This window comes from Nilaparvata lugens, chromosome 3 (genome assembly GCF_014356525.2).
Source record: "Nilaparvata lugens isolate BPH chromosome 3, ASM1435652v1, whole genome shotgun sequence".
Taxonomy (NCBI): domain Eukaryota; kingdom Metazoa; phylum Arthropoda; class Insecta; order Hemiptera; family Delphacidae; genus Nilaparvata; species Nilaparvata lugens.
Window position 1 is genome coordinate 5,729,429 of NC_052506.1, and position 20,347 is coordinate 5,749,775.

The window sequence follows — 20,347 nt, forward strand, 5'->3', positions numbered from 1 at the left end:
AATAAGCCACTGAAAAATAAAAAATTATAAAGATACAAATATAATTTAACCTGAAATACAGTAGTGAAGAAAAAATAAACAACAAATAATTCATACAACTAAAACTAGTAGTTATGGTGAACAGTAGACCTCACGCAGTTTTCTCTTCTCATCCACAAGTATCTGATGTCACCTATTGTAGTTGATTCAGTTGAACCACAATTGAATCATAATATTACTCTAAAAACTGTTATTTGTTTTCTCCAAGATCAAAAACTCACGTATGTTAGTAAACTCAATTCACGTTTGAATTTGTATCCCCTATGATAATTTATCCAGTTCCGTGTTAATCTTTCTATCTGATAAAAATATTTCTCAACTATTTTAAAATTATTTTTTCAATCAAGAATATTATAATTTCTTCAGCATTATTATTTGGTTCATTTAATCATTTTTCATTAATCATTTTTCATTTTATTTTCAATCACCTATTAAATTTGTTTTTCAAATGTGAGAATATTGATACTGATGGGCACGCATTATAAAAAATATTGAAACCCTACCTTATAGAAATAGACACGGCCAGACATCTGTATGTGTATGCATGAATAATCCACTTGATTATGAATAATTCTATAGTCTGATTGATCCTATCTTCAAAGTAGATGATATATAAAATATAGTGATATCAGAGTATGGAGGAATTCCTTTTCTTTTCATATTATCCTTAAATTGCAAAAAACCTAGTGTATACATCGGAATATTCCTGCCAAATCTCATCGAATTCTATCAATGCGTTTGGTCGTAATCGCGTTACATACAGACAGACAAAAGGAAATCCGAGTTAAAACATAGCCCTCACTATGTTCGGTCAATTACAACTTGATTAATAAAAAAATCAATGAAGCAGTAAAAGTTGTATATTCTGAACTGACCCCTTGGGTGCACCGGGCCGCGGGTCCTGGAAGGTGGTGGTCCTTGTGTTGTGGTCGACAAAGTAGCGCACTCCGTCCTCCGTGAGCCGAATCTCCCAGCCGGGCGGCAGTTGGGGCTCGTCCACGCCCGCACCCACCCACTCACGCTCCTGGCCCTGGGTGCGCGGGTCCTCCCACTGCGTTGTGCGGTTCTTGTGGTTCACAAAGTACACGCGACCTGAAACACATCAGTGCAATCCACAATTCAAACAAAACTTAAACGCTATGTACAGTAAGGACAAAATATATTGTGAGTTAGGTACCTAAAGCCATGTCCACATTGAACAAATGTTCGACATACAAACATGTTTGTTGAGGAGCTCAGGGACAAACATTTTAAAAAGTTTGGACAATCATTGTTTGTCAAACACAAAATTACTGTCTTTCCAAACATTATCAGAGTTGACAGCTGTAAAACATAAAACCTGTTCTCCCCACTTACAAATATTTTGTTTGGTGACGCGTTCACACTGGCCACGGGCAAAAATTGTTTGTCAAACATAATAAAATTTGCTCAAACTTTTTAAACAAACATGTTCGTCGAACATTTGTTCAGTGTGGAAACGGCTTTAGTTATCAATCTCAGTTCAGACGTATTGACGTTCAAATCATTACTATTACTAATCCTTAACATCAGGATCGAACCACACAGAACGACCTTTTACAAATCTAGCTCACAGCATATGGGTGAGAAAGTATTTAATTGAAAGAGGCTTAAACACTGACAATTTTTAGGACAAGATTGAAAAGCTGGTTGATAGCCCAGTGTCCCTATAGTTGGCAATCCCTAATAAACTGATTAGAGAAAAACAAAATATGACTGAAAAACATGTATTAAGAATCTTTCGTGTTACTTTCAAGCGCAATGTTCATGTTTCTAGATTTCATTGATGACTGTTTCTAAGTATGAGCTGTAACTGACATATTATTTATTAGTTTTTAAATATTATATTCAAAGTTTATAGGTTTTATAGTAGTTTTTATAGTATTTATAGTTTTTAAATATTATATTTTCACCATTTCAAACATTTATCGAGTAACTTTGTATATGAATGTTAAAATTTTAATGTTTTTAAATTTTACGTGACTATTGTCTATGCTTCCCATTGTTTAGCCTGTGACAAATAATAAATTTAAATTGAAAATTGAGGATCAAATATGTCATACATGACATCAAAACCTATTCAATTTTTGAAATATTATTTTGTGAATTGGAAATCTGGTCGCGGATTTAATTATTAAATGTAATTGATAAAGCGAGAAGATCTCCAATGTACAAAGATGAAACGTGTGTTTTATCACGTTTCGTGAAGGCAATATTATGGTTTTTAGCTCCATGCTGTACAAACAAGAGTGAGTTGACTTTTGGTCTGTGAATCAAGACTGCATGTGTTTTTCACATAAATAGATTTTGAATTTTTCTTTCGATGCCCGTATTCCTTGAACCGTTTGTGAAGTTAGTTGTTGAGTTAAGTCATTGGTTACCTGAAGGATTCTGTCTTGAGAATTCAATTATAGACTGTCGCAGTCCGGGCAGTTTAAACCTACATAATTGTATTTTCAGGATTTGAATCTTGTAGGGAGAGCTGGTGTTTTTGATTCAATCAACTGGCAGAGTTTTTTTATATATTTTTTTTACCTTACAAATGCAATTACTTCTTCTATATATGAGATGTTTTCACAAAGTGTACTCTTACGACTTGTGTGCTTGCTTATTCTGCAATCCTTTGTAAATCATCTAGTCCTTCAAATCTTTTTTTACCACCTGGTCCTATAGTTTTTTCCATCATTTTCCTTACTTTTCTTCCCCCATCCCATCCTTTCACATCTACCGTCTATTTAATCCTTTCATATCTACCGTCTATTTACTTTTCCTGATACCTTTTTCACCTTCTCAAGGATTGAAGGTTTCCTAGTACATGGATAACCATAGTTGGAGAAACCCATCAATCCTCCATCCTTTTTTTGCACCACTTTCTTTTTATTCTCTTTAATGTTTATTGTTGTTGTTTGCTTGTATTCTTTTTGTTAATCTGTAGAAGATATTCACATTATTAATCAATACCATGCAAATCAGAGATGAAATACAAATAAGTGATATTGAATAATAATGTGAATATCTTCTGAACGGTTTGAGATATCGATGTTCGGTTTTCGCCATTCTTTTTTTCTCGAAATTCTGTATTGAAATCATGTATTGCATGACCACCTTCCTATTTGAAAAAAATGAAGTTGCATTCAATATGGCGGATCCAAGATGGCGTAGCAGCTTTTCAAACTCATAATAGAGTAGTATTTCCAATTTGAGTAGGATCCCCTATCAAATCCACCTTCAAATTACCTTTTTGTATGAGATATTAAGCCGTTCTCGGACTTTACATCCACCCTGTATATTTTTGTACAATGCATATAAACGAAGAAGATTAAATTCAATTTTAATTGGGTTACCTTCAGGCTGAACACGCTTCTCCCAGCCGCTAGGCAGCGGCCCCAGCAGCGCGTCTTCGTCTTCGGCCGCGGCTGCCGTGACCGCAGCAGCACTGGCGCCGGCCACTGCAGGCCCGGCAGGCGGCGGTGACGTCACCGGGACCGCGTCAACTGATGCCGTGACTGCAGCCGCTCCTCCACTCGTCGATGCTCCAGCAACGGCAGCCGCTGCTGCAGCAGCCGCGTTCGCTTGTTGCTGCTGCAAAAATTGACAAAGAATGTGACCTAAAAGTTAGCGATAATAAAATTGAAGTAATAAATCAATGTCTTATAAAGATGTATCTATACATATAGTGTTATTACTATTGTCTTATTCTTTGAATTAGGCTGGTCACTGACGACAGGACATGTGTACACACATGTCGTCATACATTATTGTGTCTTCACAGCAAAACGTTTGGAACACCATTTTTGAGGTGAGGTTTTCGTATCTTCGATTTTTTATATCAACTACAGAAGACATTAAGGGCCGGTTTCCGGGCTCGGGATTTGGCTAAGTTCTAGACTTTAAACAGCTGGAGTAAGAAAATTGGCTTTCCGAAACGGGGAGTAGTCGCAGTAATAGTAACAGCAAAATAAATCTTTACTTTCTCATTTCTCTATAATTGGAAACGTTTTTCTTCCTTGACGGAATGAAACATTCCTAAATTATTCAAAATAGCTGAAACTTTACACTATTTTATCTTTATTTTATTCTGTGTTCAATTTTCTAGTTTTTTAAATTTAATTCAAACGTGACTTTGACAATGACTACGACTACGCCCCGTTTTGGAAAACGAATTTTCTGACTCCAGCTGTTTAAAGTCTAGAATTTAGCTAAATCCCGAGCTCGGAAACCGACCCTTAGTGTAAGAATAAACTGAACTGAACTAAACCTATCCTAACCCAACCTAAATTAACTTACATACGCATAGAGCCTAACCGCACCAAACATAACTTAGCCTGAGGGTATGATCACACTTTTTTTTCTATTGGTCAATACTATAGCCATCTAGTCTAAAGACTAATGAGCTAATTTTTTCTATCCTAAAATACTACTTGAAAAATTGAACAGTGAATTTCTCATTAGGAACTCTTACTGCTATTTTTTAATTAATGTACACTATTGACTGCACTAAAGAAGCTAGATTCACTCAATCACTGTTCTGCTCTTTCACTGGACACTACTTGAACAAGCACTACACTAGTTCAAACGGTTTCCTCCTTTTGAGCCTCGGCACCAATTCTCCATTGTCTAGCAACTGGATCGCCTCAACGTTGTCATGTTGGTGCAGTCGCCCTGATCACACTGAATGCCTTTATGTGCAAGTGCACGTCAGATGAGGAGGGTTTGTACACTTTACTCGGACTTGGGGAGTCCGATGGTAGCAAGCATTCAAAAGACACACCAGTGTTTAATGTTAAGTCGGGTCTAGGCCACAAACTCAAGTTCTGTCATAAATTTGTAAAACTCTTTTAATAAGGATGAGACGAAAATGCATGCATGAGACGAAAAACAAAATCTGGGTAGTGCCATGAATCTGCTCAGAACGCAACCAGTGCACGCGTTCAGTGTGAGTGTTCCTATTGCTTCCCAGATTTTGTTTCTCATCTTGGTCATACATAAACAAGCGAGTACTTTCACTTGTACGCTCCCAATGTGATCATTTGGGTGTACCACACCACATTTTTTTTATTCAACTAACCTAACCTAAACTACTCACATGCGGATAGAGGAATCGCTGGTTGCCCTGCGTCATGACGTGCGCGCGCTCGCCCTGCCACTGCTGGTAGTGCTGCAGTCGCTCCGAGTTGGGCCGCTGCCAGGTGGTGGTTCGCGTGTTGTGGTCCACATAGTAGATGCGGCCGCGCGGGTCGCGTCGCATCTCCCAGCCGCCGGGCAGCGCCTGCGGTCGCTCCCACGACGTCGACCGCGTGTTGTGGTCCACGTAGTAGCGGCGACCGTACTCGTCGTAGCGCATCTCCCAACTGTCAACACACATGACATGATCATTATTAGATTTATTTTTCATTCCTTAACAGTGATGATTTAGTAGAATATTTTTATTTGATCTGGTTTTTTAACACATCTAAATTTTTAATTTTAGTTTGATATCCATTTTAGACTCAAATTTTCTATCAAACTATTTCTATCTAAATTTGAGAAAGGAACAGTTTTGGGCTTCAAGCATGTTGTTCCTTTTCCAATCGTTATATTGAATTAAGAATGATATTGTATCTGTGGATGTCTAAAAAAAGGTCATCAATAAATAAATAACGCATCTCCCAGCTGACAACACAACAACAAATTTAAATGAATTTTTATCCAGTTTTAGAGCGGCGTTTACACAAAAGCTGTCAAAATTTTGTCTAAAAATAGTTTTTTACTTTCGTTGCCCTAATACCATAGGTAAGGAATGTATTGCTTTCCAAAAAAATTAAGGTACCCTCGTTTCAAGTTTTCTATACGTTTCAAAGTCCCCTGAGTCCAAAAACATGATTTTTGGGTGTTGGTGTGTGCGTGCGTGCGTGCGTGCGTGCGTGTGTGCGTGTGTGTGTGTGTGTGTGTGTGTGTGTGTGTGTGTGTGTGTGTGTGTGTGTGTGTGTGTGTGTGTGTGTGTGTGTGTGTGTGTGTGTGTGTGTGTGTGTGTGTGTGTGTGTGTGTGTGTGTGTGTGTATGTCTGTGAACACGATTATTCCATTCCTAATTAACCGATTGACTTGAAATTTTAAACTTAAGGTCTTATACCATGAGGATCCGACAATAAGAAATTCAATAATATTCAATTCAAAATGGCGGATAATTACTAAAAACCATGTTTTTCACGGTTTTCTGGAAAACTCTAACGATTTTTTTTTCAAATTCATATCCTGTAGTTATTTATCAGCTCTATCAACTGGCATGAGTCTCCTTTCTGGGAAACTAATGAGGGGTCTACCCCATCCTTGAGAAATGAACTTTGTAACCTCCTTCTCGTGCATGAGGTAGGTAGGTAGAGCAGTTCATAAAAAGAACACATAGTCGAGATCTGTAGAACAGCTGTTTTGACGACTTTTAAAAAAATCATCGAATTTCACAATTCACACAAAGGAAAAAGTACACTGAAAACAATTATATATACACATATAAGGTAGTCTGATCGTAGGTTCAAATATGTTGCCGCCAATCGTCATTATGTTATTCCCCTGAATTATTCTTATTTAAGAATGGGGCTTACAGTTCAATGAGCAAGGAAAGTTGTTTGAGTGTACCACACCAGATTTTTAAAAAAGGTTGTCAATTGTAGACTTGTAGCGGGAGAGGCAACTTTCTCCGTGTTTCCCACACAGAGTGGGAATCAAAAGAATTGTTAAAAACAAGGATTTCTACAAGATGACGACAATACGTTACTATGCTTTTAAAGAAGTTGACAACTTTCTCAGTGTTTTCCCACACTGAGTGGGAAACAAAAAAATTGTTGAATCAAGGATATCAACAAATCTTTCAAAGATTCAATCCAACTCACCCAGACGGCAGAGGGTCCTCCATCGCAGCACCGGCGGGCGCAGCCGCACCGCCATTGGTCACCTGCTCGGCCGACGTCGCGCTGCCATTGGCCGGCAGCTGCGGCTGAGGCCCCGCCCCCGCGCTGCCATTGGACACCACCGCCGGCACTTCTGCGCCGCTATTGGCCGGTCGCACACGCGCACGTACACCACCCCGCAGCACACTGCACGTGTTGGCCGCGGAGGAAGCGATGGCGGGGACAGCCGGGGAAGGGGAGGGGCTGCTGTTGCCGTTGTCAGCTGTTAGAGCTGCTGTAGCGGCTGGGTTTAGAGGTGCTAGAGACACACAGAAAATGATGCTATTAGATTAGAGTGAAAGTTTAGTTTAGTTAAATTTATTTATGTAAGTTTCTATAATCAAACAGCTTAGCAAGAAAATAACTTACACAATGACAGCAATAATATATTACATGTTAATGAAGTATATCCTATTATATTAAGCGAGCAATTTCTGTTTGGATGTTTTTATGTTTGTATTTTACCGGATCTCGATAACAGCTCTAACGATTCTCACGAAATTCACAACATAGTAGGTTTTTAATATAGAAATGCAATTGCAGTAGGTCTCATCCCTGGGAAAACTCGCTGAATGGCATTAAAAGAATAATTAAATAATTATTATTTCGTCTTCTGTTGATGATGGAAGTGAGTGAGCGAGTTCATGTGTGTGGGACTGTGTCAAAATTATAACTCAGCTGTTGAACGTTTGTAATCATTCAATCAGGTACTTGGTGCCGGTTGCAAAAAAGCTAGGTTATTTTTAATCCTGATTAATTCCAGTAGAACCATCTGAAATGGTCTTCTCTGATTTGGTTTACGTGAAATTATTCAGGATTAAAATTTAACCTGCTTTTGTGCACCGGGTCATTGTGAGGGAAATTTTTGCATTCCTCTGGGAATAAATCTCAATTTACTGTGATTAGATAGAAAATTTCTGTATGAACTATGCATATTATTATAATTTCTTCTTTCGTAATAAATTTTATGCTTTTGTACTCCAGAGCGAAGCTTGGTCCTCGATATTATTATATAATAAAAGAAAAAACTGGCTTATTCACGTTTTGCACCTAAATAATTTTCAAGGCTTTCAATATAACCTGACAACTGTTTTCAGCTGGGACCGACGCATAAACCTGTCCATCAATAAAACTACATTTTCACCGGAGTTAACACGAGTTATTAAGAAAAAGTTATTAACTTGACTGAATCGTCAAAAAATGTCTCAACAAAAATTAAACTCGTCTTTTAAACAGAAAATTCCTTGTTATTAAAAAAAAATGTTATCAACATATATGTTAATTACTTTTGTTATTAACATCAGTTAAAAACAAAAATTTCAAAAACGTTTATTAACTCCAGTGTAAACAAGGCTTGATAAAATCTCTATTGTGTATCAGTATCAAATGAAATGCTTCCTAAAATTTCTATTCAAATTGAAACACATTCATCAACTCACGGTTTGAAATTTTGTTACCAATTTTGACAAAATATAGTAAAGTTAACAATCACACTCAGCCCACAATGACTTCCTTCAGCTTGACACACACACCCCCAAAATTATCATTCAAGAAATGACACTGAACTGTGGTGTACATAGAGATTGACAATTTCAAACAAATTTGACGGTTGAATTAAACAAATTTATTAACACATCTTTGTCATATTTGAATAAATGTGGAAGAAATATGTGTTTACTAAGAATTTAGGTTGTAATCAAAATTATCTTGTACTTGATTTGTTTACTGCGTGAAATTATTGTTTCAAGATATTATATTAAAGGTTAATAAACTACGTAATGGCCAGCTGTAGAGACATCCCTCTAACTGACATCATGATAACAGCTGGACAAACTTAATATGAGTAAAATGTGCGGTATTATACTAGTAGTCCTGTGAACAGTAGACCTCACGTAGTATTCTCATCCACAAGCACCTGATTGAAACTATAGACCTTATGGAAATACAGCAATAGACTGGCTTCTTCAAACATCTGTGTAATCACTTGTCAGCTGATTTATGATTAATAATTCTATAGTCTGATTTTTACTCTAATATTGGCGTATGAAGGAGGCTCCTTTTTCCTTTTATATTATCCTTGAAATGCAAAATTTCCAAAAACCTTGTATATAAGTCGACGCGCAATTAAAAAAGGAACATACCTGTCAAATTTAATGAAAATCTATTACCGCGTTTCGCCGTAAATGCGCAACATATAAACATTTAAACATTAAGAGAAATGCCAAACCGTCGACTTGAATCTTAGACCTCACTTCGCTCGGTCAAAAAACTTTTCTGTAGAGTTTGTAAATAAGATAGATCTTATCTTTCTATGTATAATAATATTGAATAATTTACTTCCATCTGAAATAGACACAATCTGCTATGGAAAACAATGTAAAGAAAGTCTACAGAAAAGTTTTCTGACGTCAAGATGGGGCGATATGGCAGTAGATGTTGGCTTCATCGACTTTCAGTATGGGGCGTGTCTATTCTACAACTGGTCTAAGGCTGCGACCTACCTCTATCGATGCGCCTGGCATAGACGAGCGCCGTCATGTCGACCTTGAGGCCGTGCAGCAGTGTGATGAGCTCGCCGACTTTGACCGGCTGGCCGCACGGCAGTCCGGCCGAGTCCAGCTTAGGCTCGCTCATCAGATCCAACGTCAGCTCCAGGTTGCTGCAGCGGCCGTTGAACGGCAGCAGCACGTCGAACATCGACACACGCTTCTCGCCGAATACGTTGTCCTTGCGGAACGTCGAATGGTCCAATAGGCGGTAGTGTAGGGTGGAGTAGGGTGTCACCAGGCTACAAGCAAACATAACCAATGAATGAATGAATCTATTTATTTGCCAAAAACAAAATACAAAAAAGCTTTACAAAAAATAAATATAAGCTACTGCATCAATCTAAAGTACATACATAACAATTCAGGAACTGATAATTTATTCAATTGGCCCCCTATGGGTTGGGGGAGCTTTGAGTCGATCATCGTACTCAAGAAAGCGTTGAAAACCAGAATACACCCACAGTATCCATGCTTGTCGTAGGAGGCGACTAAAATGGACCTCAAGGTAACTCCAGAAGTTGCCTTGCCTTGAAACCCAAGAGATCTGCCCCATCAGTGCAGTTTCAAAGCAATTTGACAGGTATGTTCCTTTAATGCGCATCGACGTATATACAAGGTTTTTTGAAATTTTGCATTTCAAGAGAAACGGATTATTTTGAAAGTTTAATAATTTGTAAAAAAAACAAATCTTTTAATAAAGTTTTTCATATCATTCAATAGTAAGAATAATGCCATTTTAGAATAAATAATACCGTAACATTTATTTTTTGAAGATGACATCTTGCAGGTGTATTCCTTTTCTACGTCAACATTCCTGTAGTACCTTCATCACATTGCCCATGCATGGTTTGACGTAACATTACAACTGGAATTTGAAATCGCTTCTTGAATCTTGGCTTTCAATTCTTCCGTTGTTGCAGAATTGAAATCCAAGATTCAAGAAGCGATTCCAAATTCCAGTTGTAATGTTACGTCAAACCATGCATGGACAATGTGATGAAGAGACTACAGGAATGTTGACGTAGAAAAGGAACATACCTGCAAGATGTCATCTTCAAAAAATAAATGTTAACGGTATTATTTATTCTGAAATGACATTATTTTTACTATTGAATGATATGAAAAACTTTATTAAAAGAATAGTTTTTTCAAATTATTCAACTTTCAAAATAATCCGTTTCTCTTGAAATGCAAAATTTCAAAAAAACCTTGTATATACGTCGACGCGCAATTTAAAAAGGAAACTATTCATGGACAATGTGATGAAGAGACTACAGGAATGTTGACGTAGAAAAGGAACATACCTGCAAGATGTCATCTTCAAAAAATAAATGTTACGGTATTTATTTATCCTGAAATGGCATTATTTTTACTATTGAATGATATGAGAAACTTTATTAAAAGATTTGTTTTTCTTCAAATTATTTAACTTTCAAAATTTACCGTTTCTCTGAAACACTCTGTATATCGTTCTATAGTTCTAACTCGTTTTCATACTCTATCTTTCCGTTTATCTTATCACTCACATAGGATATCATTGGAAGAACCTAATCGCTTGAAAATTGGGTATGAATTATGCGTCAGAAATCAGCAAATAATATTGTGTGGAATCAGCCAATGATAAATTCAATAAAACCAGCAATAAGTTTGTAGAGTTTATTCGGATAATTCACGAGTTATGCTGTAACAAGTGATTCTTCAAGTTTGAGATCTAATTCTGATCAGCAAATTTCAGTAATGAATAGCCGAAAGTAAACCCATACTTTAAAAATAAGGTCAAAATTAATCCACACTATTTATAAAATATATTTCATAAATGATTACAGATATACAAAATAAGTGTGATTCTCTCACTTGAGGGTTCCTTGACCTGTAAGTTTCCAAGTTGACAACTAACCTTCAAGTTTACTTACGATTGAAAGTTAGGACTAAACAAATATATTTCGAAATCTATCAGTTTTTTTGTTGAAGTACTTACACGGTGAACTCTTCCTTCCACTTTGGTATGTATGTACATTTCAAGACTTCCGTCTTCCTAGGATTACTATCATCTACTAGCAGTTCCACGTAGGGGTTTGGCTTCCATATACTGCCGCTATGCTTTAGATGGGCACACTCAACTGCAAAACAGAAAAATATTTATTCCTTTTAATATAAATATTGAAAATAATGCAAGAGCATAATAAACTTTCAAGAAAAACTCCACAATCACGATAGGGTGAAAACTATGAATCTGAAATCCAATAGTAGCAAATTTGATAATATTAAAAATTAAAAATCATATTAAAAATCATATTTGCAAGGATTCAAAATTATTTTGAATCTTTGCAAATATGATTTTTAACATGCAAGAGCATATAAACTTGTATCTGTTTATATGTATCAACATCTTGATCTTGATATGTATCTCAAATAAAAAAATATACACAGGGTAGGTGAAAAATCCGAGAACGGCTTAATATATCATACACAAAGGTAATTTGACGGTGGGTGTGATTGGGGATCCTACTCAAATTGAAAATACTACTTTACTATGACTTTAAAAATCTGGTCCGCCATCTTGGATTCGCCATATTGAATGCAACTTCATTTTTTCAAATAGGAAGGTGGTCATGGGATACATGATTTCGATACGGAATTTTAAGACAAAAAGAAGGCGAAAACCGCAAATCGATATCTCATAACGTTTCGAATATATTCACTTTATTAATAAATACCACTTATGTATTTTCATTTCTGATTTGCATGTTATTGATTAATAATGTGAATATCTTCTTAACGGTTTGAGATATCGATGTGCGGTTTTCGCCATTGATCTTGTCTTGAAATTCCGAGTTGAAATCATGTATGGTATGACAACCTTCATATTTAAAAAAATAAAGTTGCATTCAATATAGCGGATCGAAGATGGCGGTCCAGATTTGTAAAATCATTGTAAAGTAGTATTTTCAATTTGAGTAGGATCCCCAATCACACCCACCATCAAATCACCTTTCGGTATGAGATATTAAGCCGTTCTCTGACTTTTTTCTCTCCTTTCTGCTTTGAATAATATTGATTAATAATGTGAATATCTTTGAAACGGTTTGAGATATCGATGTGCGGTTTTTGCCATTCATTTTTTCTTGAAATTCCTTATCGAAATCATGTATCGCATGACCACCTTCCTATTTGAAAAAATAAAGTTGCATTCAATATGGCGAATCCAAGATGGCGAACCAGATTTTCAAAGTCATATTAGATTAGTATTTTCAATTTGAGTAAGATCCCCAATCACACCCACCGTCAAATTACCTTTGTGTATGATATATTAAGCCGTTCTCGGACTTTTCACCCACTCTGTATATATTTTTTCATTTGAGATACATATCAAGATCAAGATGTTGATACATATAAACAGATACAAGTTTATATGCTCTTGCATGTTAAAAATCATATTTGCAAGGATTCAAAATTATTAGCCGTAAGATATTAAGCCGTTCTTGGACTTTTCACCCACTCTGTATATATTAAATGGAAGAATTTGTTTATACACTTACGGAATAGGAAATTCACTAATGACGCATCGTCTAAACTACTGGACTGATTAAATTGATATTTTGCATATAGATTCTTAATTTACCTAGGATGGTTATAGGCGTATTTCAAATTCTTCAAGATTTCAGTTTGTCAAGTTCTTAATTAGATTGCTAGTCTATAATAAAGTGGGAGAGGGTGAATTTATTTTAGAATAAATACGTTATCCTTGTTATAAATTCATTGTAACATGAAATAATTATATATTCTACAGATGGGAATAAATTGGAAGTTGCATTGTTCCCGGGCTGACAAATAATTTTTGTATAGTAGCGCTCAACGAATTTCCATCAAGCTGTTTACCCTGTTGTAAATATTTGCAGTAGCAGAGGTCTTCGGGGTGATTTACAGCATTTAATTGTAATTTCGTTAAATAATAATTTTTAATTATAAATTCACTAATCTTGTTATGGTATCACTAAGCCCATAGTTTTGTATATTTGTAACATTTTATTGTGTTTTATTTGTTTCGTAAATCTTTGTAATTTTGTTTTGTTTTGTGTGATTTTAATAAATTGAATTGAAATTGAATCTTTTATCTATGTTAATACTGACTAGTAACACTGAGCTGATAGAAGCCGGTATTGGCCGACTGCTGAGGCGGCTCCTCAGGATCCATGGTGGCGCGATTCTGCTTCAGCTGTCAGTGTTGTTGGCAGGTGTGCTCGCACTCATCGCTACAGTCAACTTCTGACTGCCAGATGTGCCAAACGTCCGCTCACTATCGGACGCATGTAGGGCTCACTGAAAAAATACGAAAATCGAAACAAAATATTAATTACAAAATTACAAAACTTGAGTCACTGAGAACAAACAAAAATTGAAAAATATTGATTGAAAAACTATGTAACGACAATTATTTATTAAAATCATTTTAATGGAAAGAGAACATAAATACAGTGGTAGTGCAGGATATTAATTAAAAAAAATACCAAACTATGTGAAAAGCATTTATTACAATCCTTTTAATGAAAAGAGAACAGACTGCAGATCAAAGTCAGACACAGAATGGGAAGAGTGATTTCAGACGAGGAAAGGAAATTAATTTCTGAACGAATGAAGAAATATTGGGCTGAGAGAGGACGGAGTAAAGGTGGAAGATACTGACTACAGTGGTCCAATGAAGGCCATAAAATTATAATAATAATAATAATAATGAAAAGAGAACATAAATATAGTGTTAATGCAAGATGTTAACTAGTAGTTCTGTGAACAATAGACCTCGCGCAGTTGTAAACCACAGTCTCCTCTAATACTGTCCATCAGAGTAAATTCTGTCCTGTCCTGTCGTGTCGGCGAGATATCGGTTGATGAACGACTAATGGCTGTTTGGGTTGTTGTATCGACAATGCTAATAATTTGATGTAAACAGCTATATGCTACTATCATCAAAAGCTTACCCAGTTGAAAGCAGAGAAAAGTCGGGGGAAATGCTAATTCAAGTTATTAATTGCATGCCTCACTGCATAATAGTCCACAGAACACTGTTTTTTCCATTAAGTTAAATTGAGATAGAGAATTACATAATCCACTCGACAGCTGATTTATTCAGATGAATAATTCTATAGTCTGATTTTTACTCTAATATTGGCGTATGAAGGAGGCTTCTTTTCCTTCTATATTATCCTTAAAATGCAAACTTTCCAAAAACCTTGTATACGTCGACGCGTAAAATTTAAAAAGGAACATACCTGTCAAATTTCATGAAAATCTATTACCGCGTTTCGCTGTAAATGCGCAACATGTAAACATATAAACATAAAGAGAAATGCAAAACCGTCGACTTGAATCTAAGACCTCACTTCGCTCGGCAATTAAAAAATTACAAAACTATGTGACAAATTATTTATTACTTTTGTTGGGAAAAGAGCATAAGTCCAATAGTGATGAATAATTTTTATAGAGAAATATATAATAGAATGTCTATGATCCTTCTATAAAGAATTGCTCAAAACCATGCAAAGCTCACTGAAACCAGACATATATCGAGACAGACTAAGTGCCGGTTGCACAACAGCCGGTTAAATTTTAACCGTGATTAATTCCACGAGAACAAATCACAGAAGCCGTGTTTTCAAAAACGCCTTCTCTGATTGGTTCTCGTGTAATAAATTAATCACGGTTAAAATTTAACCGGCTGTTGTGTAACCGGTCCTATAAATTACAAAAATACTTTTTTATATAGAATGGCCTAGAAGTCACTAACAATCATAGAGCTCAGGAAAAAATGGTAGATCTTCATTCATTCATTTTTATCGATGCCATATTTCTTGTTTTAATAAGGCCTTTAAAATTATGTACCACACAATGGGTGTTTACATTTAAAATATTCGAGTTACAAACCCTAAATCACCCCCTGATGAGGGGTTGAAATTCATTTGTAGGTACGTCAAAAGGTAGAGTATTTGACCAATAACTTATCGCGAAAGTTACAGTATTATATCTACAACAGTCTCCAACTTATTGAAGGGTTCCCATACATATGACTCACTCTGTATAATATAATATTAACTGTTCTTTCTTGTTCAAATTAATCAATTATATTTTATTTGCCAATAAAATATAATTTTAATGAATTTCCATAATTGAGATTATGTAAATTGTTAAAAAACGATCTGAACTCAGAACAAACAAGATAGATTTTACTCAATGAATCCTAAAACAATATCTATGAAGTGATTATGTAATGATTCAAGTAAACAAAAATAATGCTATCACTCATAACGACAAATGGAACGAAGTCTATTATCTCATCAAAGTCAATAACGTACTGTACTATAGTAACTTCCTTGCCAATCTTACATCGGTAATAACCATATATTTTACTTTAATAAACATCAAATAGTGCACATTGATGAGTACATTGATGAATAGTGTCATAGTTCAATCAGTTTTACAATATGGATTAGTGATATGGGGTGCTGCTTATGATGTACACATGGAAAATCTATTTATCATTCAAAAAAATATAATAAAGACTATCTTGAATAAACCAAGGTTATACCCAACAAATCTAATTTTCCTGGATTTTGATGTTTTTACCGTGAGACAACTATATGTCAAAGTCTTAATAAGATACTTGATAAAAAATAAATATCTTCCCAAAGTTGATCAAGAACACTTATCATTTCAGACCGGGTGTAACAGAGGAATTTCAAGTTTATCCTACTAAACTTTCATTGATCAGAAGACAGCTAATTTACACAAGCAGTAAACTGATCAATGCAATACCTTTTGACTTGAATTTCAAAATTAGTAAAAAGAGCGTTAATGAGTGGATTGAGAGGGAATATTTCTTTACCTTAAATATAGAAATTCAAATTAGATTATTTTATAGTCTTTTCTCTGCACAATATTTGTTTCATTTTTTATGATTCTGCTGTTATAAAATTTTGTAATTATTTGTTAAATTTAACTTTAACTTTCTGCATTATTTCGAAATATAATGTTTTTCTTTTACTGTTTTGCTACTCTCACCAGCGGGCAAAGATTTTCTTTTTGCTGGTGATGCCTAGATTTTATATTTTATTTTAATTTTATTCAAGTATATGTAAGAGTAATTATGCTTATTTATTTATATTTTTAATGATATGTCATATTATAAAGATTTTATAATATGTTTTGAATATTCTAATTGTCAATAAATGAAATGGAATGATGAGTTTGATATCAATAATTTTTATTAATTCATTTGTCAAACTCTATAATTATAGTGAGTCTATTACTCAATATAGTAGAATAGATAAATTCTTATCAAAGTTGTAGATAGAGAATCAGAATCAATATATCAGTAGCAAACTATGAAAAATAACAGTTAGAATTATCTCTCTAACTTCGGAGAAATAATTTTAACTGTTATTTTTCATAGTTTGCCACTGATATATTGATTCTGTTTCTCTATCTACAACTTTGATAAGAATTTATCTATTCTACTATATTAATAATTTATTTATTCTAAGGCATATTTATTTATTTGCATTAAAATATACACAAATCATAAAAATGATTGTAAACTATGTATATTATTATAAAGATTGTATAGATTATATATAATTGACAGAGATGTATCTGTTCTAGTTACATCAATCATGAGTCATGAAAAATACTTTCATAAAAATTTGAGAAGGGACAGTTTTGGGCATAAACCTGTTGTTTATTACACTCACATAAGTGTAATAATTTATTGTACATGAGTGAATAAATAAATATTTTTATGTAGAGAGACCCATGACACATGGATGATTCAACCCCAAATAAATCGTACTACAGTCATTTAGAAACAAAAACGAATTATTATAGAATAAATTAAGTCATAGTCTGAACTTTATGGGGAATTATTGTATCTATCATAATTTAAGATAGAAAAGAAAATATTTGGGCTGTGCCTGTTGTTATATTCCCAATCATTTCTATGATTTATGTATTATTTGAATATATATTATGTAGCCTACATGACTAAACAATACAAAGTCCCAATAACAAACTTTTTCATATCAATCTCCCCCTCTTCTGTCTCTCCCTCTCAACTGGCTTATACTATGTCAATTTCCTCCATATTCTCTGTCTCTCAATTTTTTTATCTCAACATTCTCCTTTATCAGCACTCATTTTCTGCTCTCATCTGGCATAGTATTATGTATCAAACTAAAACACATGTATATGAAGTGTAAAATACACAGTGATATTATAATTTGAACAATACTGCCGCCATATCATTAAACTCTCGGATCAGTTTATTACGATCAACGTCAAGTAGCTACTCAAAGTTTAAACGATAAAGTTATATCAGAAAATACTTTCTGCTTAAATTCAATCACTCGACAGGAATATCACTAAAATATAGGATTGTCTTGTACTTAAACTATTGATCTGTTATTGTAGGATAAAGTAGATTATTTGATAGTTAGGTCGTATATGAATTCACCCAGATTCAAGATTATGAATATAGTCAACAGAAAGAATAAGATGTGTCACTTCTGCACAATACAACTACCTGTTTTATTATCGCAGCTAACTCAACAATGGATTTGAACATAACCTGGAATTATATCCATGAGCTACGGAATACAGTATAATATTGTTGATTGTCTATTGCCAAAAATTGCAGTTTTTGTCTCATCTAAGAAAATTAATAAGCTGAATAAAAGTATACATACTGTAAGTTATGTCAATCATAATAATATTCTGCATTATTATTAGGGAAGAGAGAGAGTTTGTTGAGTTCTATCAGGGTAATTGCTTTTTCATTATTCATACAGTTTCTAGTTTACAAGTAATTATCGAGCTAATAATAAACGGTTGTTTCTGATCATTGGATTATATTTTGCAAGTTACAAGTAGGTAAATTACAGGGTGATGCAAGTCATCCGACAACTGATTTAAATCAATTGAAGGCAATTCCAGTCTGCTAATATAGTGGAAAACTATTGTAGAGAAACAGTACAATAAAAACGCTGTTTTAAAAATGTAATAAATAAGATTACAAGTTTAAGAATGTTTTGAAATTCGTATTATAAATTTCAAAGTTTGTGGGTAAAGTTTAGATGAACGGTAAGTTACTGAAAGAGCATCTACTCTTACTTGTAGTTTCATTCATTTTTTCTGCTGTAACTTGAGCTTTTTCAGCAAATTTCATAGCGTTCTCAGCTGCTTTCTTTTGAAGATCAGCAGCCTTTTGTGCACTATCAGCTGATTTTTTCATGCTAAGTCGAGTGTTTTTCAATAACTCATTTCTTCCTGTTGTCCCTAAACTATTACAAGCCTCATTCATTTTTTCTGCTGTTACTTGAGCTTTTTCAGCAAATTTCATAGCGTTCTCAACTGCTTTCTTTTGAAGATCAGCAGCCTTTTGTGCACTATCAGCTGATTTTTTCATGCTAAGTCGAGTGTTTTTCAATAACTCATTTCTTCCTGTTGTCCCTAAACTATTACAAGCCTCATTCATTTTTTCTGCTGTAACTTGAGCTTTTTCAGCAAATTTCATAGCATTTTTTCTGCTGTAACTTGAGCTTTTTTAGCAAATTTCATAGCGTTCTCAGCTGCTTTCTTTTGAAGATCAACAGCCTTTTGTGCACTATCAGCTGATTTTTTCATGCTAAGTCGAGTAGTTTATCCATTCCTTTCTTAAATAAATGTTTCAGATCTAACTTATCAAAATTTAATTATTATCAATTTTAGTGTAATATCTTATAATGCATATCCTATTATAATATATAGTTGAATAAATTTAAATAAAAATTTTCTGCAAAAATGTTTGATAAAGCGTTGGTAAAGGTACCGTAACTAATTAACGAGAAATATAAATTTGTTTCTTTTAATTAATATAGGCTTGACATTTCGGATGTTAAATTCAATAATAAAATATATTTCTCAAAGGTCTACAATCAATAATAGGAATGGTTCAAGAAAGATATTAAACTCGCTTATTTCAGACAGGCAACTTCGAAAGCTTTTCATACCATTTTAATAGTAAATGATCATTTGACATCTTGTTTTGTTTTTAAAGTCATGTCAGATGTCAATATTCTAAATTTTTATTTTAAAGATTCGTATCCATGTAAAAATGAATTGAAATTTGAAAATATAATAATTTTGTGATACCTGTAGAAAATAATTGTAAAACTTTTATTGCAATCAGCAACAACCACTGATTCAGTTTCAGAATGAAAATATTTTTGGGTATGACAACGTAACTCTCCATTGTCTTGAAAGCTGACATAACATTGCAAATGATGCTTTTATAGTACTTTGTAATTGAAAATTGTTAATTTTTACGAATTCTTTATTATAAATGAAATATGAACAAGGAAAGAAAAACAATTGGCAGAATGGTTACCTAGCCTAGAAGATGAATAGTAAGAGTGACATCTTATAATCAACAACATCAGCCTACGTCTAAATTAATGTACTCAAAATGAGCTAGTACCTGATCATTTTGTGAAGAATAAAATCATTCATAGATTAGCACCATTAAATAAGTTTTTTTCACAATTACTATTTCTTCACGGATACAGATTCCATCTAATTAGTTAGCGAGTGAACCAACACCTCCATTGAAATTTCATCAAACTGACGTCATTTGCGGTATGAAGCAACATGATCACGAGATTCGTCATTTTGTGGCGTAGTTACAGCTGTCAAAATACGGGGTATATAAACTTATTGATAAATTAATAATGATTATTGAATTTTTCTCCATAGTTGAATTTTAGCAATGAATTTCCATGCATACATTCCAAAT

The 20,347-nt window shown here is 34.2% G+C and overlaps 2 protein-coding genes across 3 annotated transcripts in view; both read right to left on the reverse strand.

The window, feature by feature from the left end:
• The window catches only part of LOC111049833 (E3 ubiquitin-protein ligase Su(dx)), a 36,030-nt gene extending 15,841 nt beyond the window's left edge, over positions 1-20,189 (reverse strand). The window contains exons 1-8 of one of the 2 annotated variants that reach the window (XM_039422682.1): positions 20,033-20,189; positions 13,663-13,851; positions 11,510-11,651; positions 9,484-9,770; positions 6,926-7,241; positions 5,144-5,408; positions 3,402-3,636; positions 915-1,131 (exon numbers count right to left, since the gene is read on the reverse strand). In XM_039422682.1, coding sequence (XP_039278616.1) covers positions 915-1,131; positions 3,402-3,636; positions 5,144-5,408; positions 6,926-7,241; positions 9,484-9,770; positions 11,510-11,651; positions 13,663-13,726 — 1,526 coding nt within the window. In that variant the 5' untranslated portion in view covers positions 13,727-13,851; positions 20,033-20,189. Of the gene's footprint in view, positions 1-914; positions 1,132-3,401; positions 3,640-5,143; positions 5,409-6,925; positions 7,242-9,483; positions 9,771-11,509; positions 11,652-13,662; positions 13,852-20,032 lie in introns of both variants that reach the window. The other variant, XM_039422681.1, reaches the window with a different exon arrangement.
• Positions 18,472-20,012, reverse strand: LOC120350185. The gene is made up of 2 exons (XM_039422684.1): positions 19,130-20,012; positions 18,472-19,085 (listed from the first exon to the last, which is right to left on the reverse strand). Exons 1-2 carry the CDS (start codon positions 19,198-19,200, stop codon positions 18,647-18,649), a joined length of 510 nt encoding a protein of 169 aa, XP_039278618.1. The 5' UTR covers positions 19,201-20,012; the 3' UTR covers positions 18,472-18,646.
• Positions 20,190-20,347: the final 158 nt, after the last annotated feature.